This window comes from Hipposideros armiger, unplaced genomic scaffold, assembly GCF_001890085.2.
Source record: "Hipposideros armiger isolate ML-2016 unplaced genomic scaffold, ASM189008v1 scaffold_17, whole genome shotgun sequence".
In the NCBI taxonomy this organism is placed as follows: domain Eukaryota; kingdom Metazoa; phylum Chordata; class Mammalia; order Chiroptera; family Hipposideridae; genus Hipposideros; species Hipposideros armiger.
In genome coordinates this window covers 579,063-583,117 of record NW_017731367.1, presented here as the reverse complement: position 1 = coordinate 583,117, position 4,055 = coordinate 579,063, and the positions used below count along the sequence as shown (strand labels likewise).

At 34.9% G+C, this 4,055-nt stretch overlaps 1 protein-coding gene across 1 annotated transcript in view; it reads right to left on the bottom strand.

Annotated features, from left to right (window-relative positions):
* The window catches only part of PSMD1 (proteasome 26S subunit, non-ATPase 1), a 118,342-nt gene that overhangs the window by 29,316 nt on the left and 84,971 nt on the right, over nt 1–4,055 (bottom strand). Inside the window, exon 16 of the mRNA XM_019628216.1 lies at nt 2,063–2,165. Within this exon, the coding sequence (XP_019483761.1) occupies nt 2,063–2,165 (103 nt within the window). The remainder of the gene's footprint in view (nt 1–2,062; nt 2,166–4,055) is intronic.

The window sequence follows — 4,055 nt, the reverse complement described above, 5'->3', positions numbered from 1 at the left end:
CTGTCCCCCTCCCCCAATTCCCCAATAAAAAAAATCTTAAAAAAACAACAACCAAAAAAACCCCGATTATCAAAAGTAGTCAATCTGTAAAGGCTACATAATGTATGATTCCAACTACATATCATTCTGAAAAAGGAAAAACTTAACGCTATAGATATAGAGACAGTAAAAAGATCAGTGGTTGCCAGGGGATTGTGGGGAGAGAGGGAGGGAAGGAAAGGTGGAGCACAGAATTTTTTGGGCAGTGAAACTATTCTGTATAATATTGTGATGGTAGATACATTTCATTATGCATTTGTCAAAACCCAGAGAGACCGAAGCTGAATATAAACTAGGGACTGATAACATCCAGCCAATTAAGTGATAAGTCTTAATACAGTACCCAGGAAAAAGAAGCTGCAATAGAAGAAATGGTGGTGAACACTAAATCTGTTTAAAGATAAAACTAAGACTAAACTTGTGAGAACTAGGATTTCACAAGAGAATGTAAATGTTATAAACCATGACAATGGAAACATAATATAAAAATACTGGAAGGTGGTGAGGAACGAGGAGGGAGAAACTATGGCATATCAGTCTATGCTGCTTAGATATGGGAGACAGTCAATAATACCATCGAGAATTGAAATGTTTACTTTATCTACAGTATCTATAAAATATTTTCCTTTTTTACATACAGCTGCAAAATATTGTCTTTCAATTAAAAAGAGAGAAAAACAAATTGTACCCAAGACTAAAAATTTAACGCTCAACTTCTTGGAAAATTAAAAGAACAAAAATATCTCCACTAGACAAATGGATTAAAAGAGAATTATTTGTCTCAAAAACTTACAAAGGAGCACCAACATCCTAAGAAAAGAAAATGCAAATAAAAGGTCCAAAGAGAAATAAAGAAATTAGAGAAAAAAAGAGAGTAGCGTCAGAATATAAACAGATAGAGAAATCTCCGGCAAATCTAATGGAGAAAAGGAGGAAAGAAAACAAAATTAGAAAGGAAACAGGTTAAAAAAAAAAAGGCCATATAAGGGAGATTATCTAAAATTATAAAACAAGGACACTGAAAACCCTGATATGATTAAAAAACACTCAGCATGTACAAAACCTAAAGAGATTTAATTAAAAAAAACAAAACACAACTTAAAAAAAAATATTTTCCTTATCTCCTACACTAGAAATATACACACATTTCTAGTTGACTAAGAAAAGAATGGTTGCCATAAATATGGCTAACAGTGTTTTCAGTAACAGAAATGCAGATGGCTAATAAATTTGAGAAAATGTTCATCTAATAATAGAACTATTATGAAAACCATAAGAAACTATTCTTCACCTTTCAAATTAGCAAAGATTAATAAAAGATTATATTTTACATGGCTAAGGAACAGTAAGAAAAGGAATCACATACTGGTACAATGAAACAGGAATGCTTGTTCTCTTCTACCCTACTGAAATGCCAACAGCAACAGTTAAGGAATATGAGTGAACCCCAAGTCCAAGGTACTGAAGCACACCAGTCCACCGTGGAAGGACAGTATGCCTTTTTTGAAATGATCCATATCATAGTAGTGAAGAGTGTGGATTGCACTTATCAGGCAAATATTCCATGTGTAATATTTTAGGACGATTTGGTTGCTAGAATTTGTCTAAAACCCAATGTTTCCTCAAAAATTTTCCAATGTCAACTGTTTAAAACTGATATATATTAATAAAATTAAAGAAAAAAAAATAGCTAACATTCACAAACTACTTTACTAGGTGACAGACACTGTTCTAATTGCTTTTACATGTATTTTCAATCCTCCCAACACTATGAGGTAGACCTCATAAGACAAAAAGACAGACACAGAGAGGGGAAATAACTTCTCAAGGTTTATAGCTAGTCTACAGTAAAGAGCCTGGGATTCAAACCCGAACAGTCTGCATTCAACAATTCCACTAAATTATTTCTATGAACTGCAGCCTCCAAATCTTCTCCAGGCTCAATTTCCACTACGTCACATAGTTATTTCATTAGATTTAGTTTAAATAGATAAATAAATCTGGAAGACTTAAAATCATTTACCTGCATCCAATATTCCCTGGGCCAGAATAGCGCCAAACTTTGCCATGACATCATCGTGTTTATCATTGATGACTTTGGAATACAGCTGTCTGAACTGATTCACCTGAAGGAACAAGAAAAAGAATTATAGTCTGATTCTATTTATTTGCTGTGTCAATTGAGCAGGAAATAGGTTGCTCAATTGGTAATGAAACTTGAGTTCTGAATTTTACAACATTCAAACAGAGAGGGATATGGACCAGAGTTGAAGGCTACCCAGCTCCATGGTTGAAATCATGGAGTTAGGACTTCTCTGGAGTGGGAGCACCAGTTCTGTTTTCAATCCTCATGCCACAGCGGATGATTCAGACTCAAGGGAATGTTGAATTCGATTTCATATGGCACCACTGTTAGTCAGCAGGCTTAAACAGTTCAAGGGAACAGTGAGGCTTTCATCGCACTGTGAATTACTGCTATTCTGCTTACCATCAACCTTACAGATTTCTTAACAAGCACCGTCCTTCGGGTCTACCTTAAAGTAAACTACCCTTCACTGAAATTGTGTGAAGTACATTTTGGATTAAGTGTATTCACACACACAGTAAAGATTTTCATTATGCATACACATCAATTTTTTGAGGACATGTCACAATAATCACTCTTATCAAAAGGAACACGCTGGCTCGCTTAGGATGGGCTTACTGGTAATTTTTGTTTGCCTCTTTATTATTTTCTAAAATTAATATGTATTACTTTTACAATTAGAAAATATTTATGAAACATGTTATTAATATATTTGTGGTTCCTTTAAAAGTATATGGATGACAATAAGGGAACTATTTTATGTTTCTTCCACATCTTACACTTCTCTCCTCCCACCAGTGCTTTTCAAATGGTAGGCACCCAGGAAGAAGTCTGCTTGTCCAAGAAGCACATGATCATGGAGCTCCCAAATCTGCCCAAAGCAGAAAATACTGAATTTGAGTTTTCTAACATGATGACTTTATATGCATTAGATATTCTTTCAGAATCTCTTCCCTTTTCATTCATCTTGGTCTGCTAGGCCACACTGTGATGTAGTACAGAGTAATACAGAATCAGACAACCCTGGCTTGTAAATACTTCTGCTCTAACAGCTGTTTGGGTAAGTTACTTAGCTTTTCTGGGTCTGTTTCTTCATCTCTACAGAGATCATAGCACCTACCTTATATGGCTGTTTGTAAGGATTATATAATATTCATGTAATATAATATGTAAAAGGCAGTTTATAGTTCAGTAAGTATGGCTATCTTACCAGTCCTATTATCTTTGCAATCTAAATATTGCTAATAAAATTAAATTCCTTAAAATGTTGTTCTCGTTTTTATTCACAGACAGCAACAGAATGTGATGAAAAAACAATGAACTAACTCTGCCACCACCCTGCATATAAGCATTGGTAAGCTACTTACTTCTCTAAGTCTTACTTTTTCTAACTATAAAACTCAGCATGATTAGATCATCACAAAATTTCTGTCAAGTTTTAAAAATCCTAAGGTTTGATGCTTTTATTCTGGTTCAATAGGTCAATTTCTTTTGATTCTGAACTTATTTTATTTTTTTTGTGAAACAGACATTTTAAAAATTAGTTTCAGCTGTACAACACAATGCAATATGCTTTTTACCCCTCAAAGTGACAACCCCCCTCTCCCAATCCGCCACCCCACTCACCCCAGCATATCATATCTATTACAATTCCCTTGACTCCACCCCCACATTATACTCCATGTCCCGTGACTATATTCAGTTATAATTGACATACAATCTTATACAACATCAGCTTCAGGTGTACAATGCAGTGATCAAGCCTCTACCCCATCCATGAAGTGGTCTCCATAACAAGACATGTGACCATCTGACACCCTACAACATATTTACAACATTATTATATTCCTCAAACTGTCTTTCATATTCCTGTGGCAATATTGTAGTTACCTATTTATGCCGTCTAATCCCTTCCCCTTCTCCCTCATCC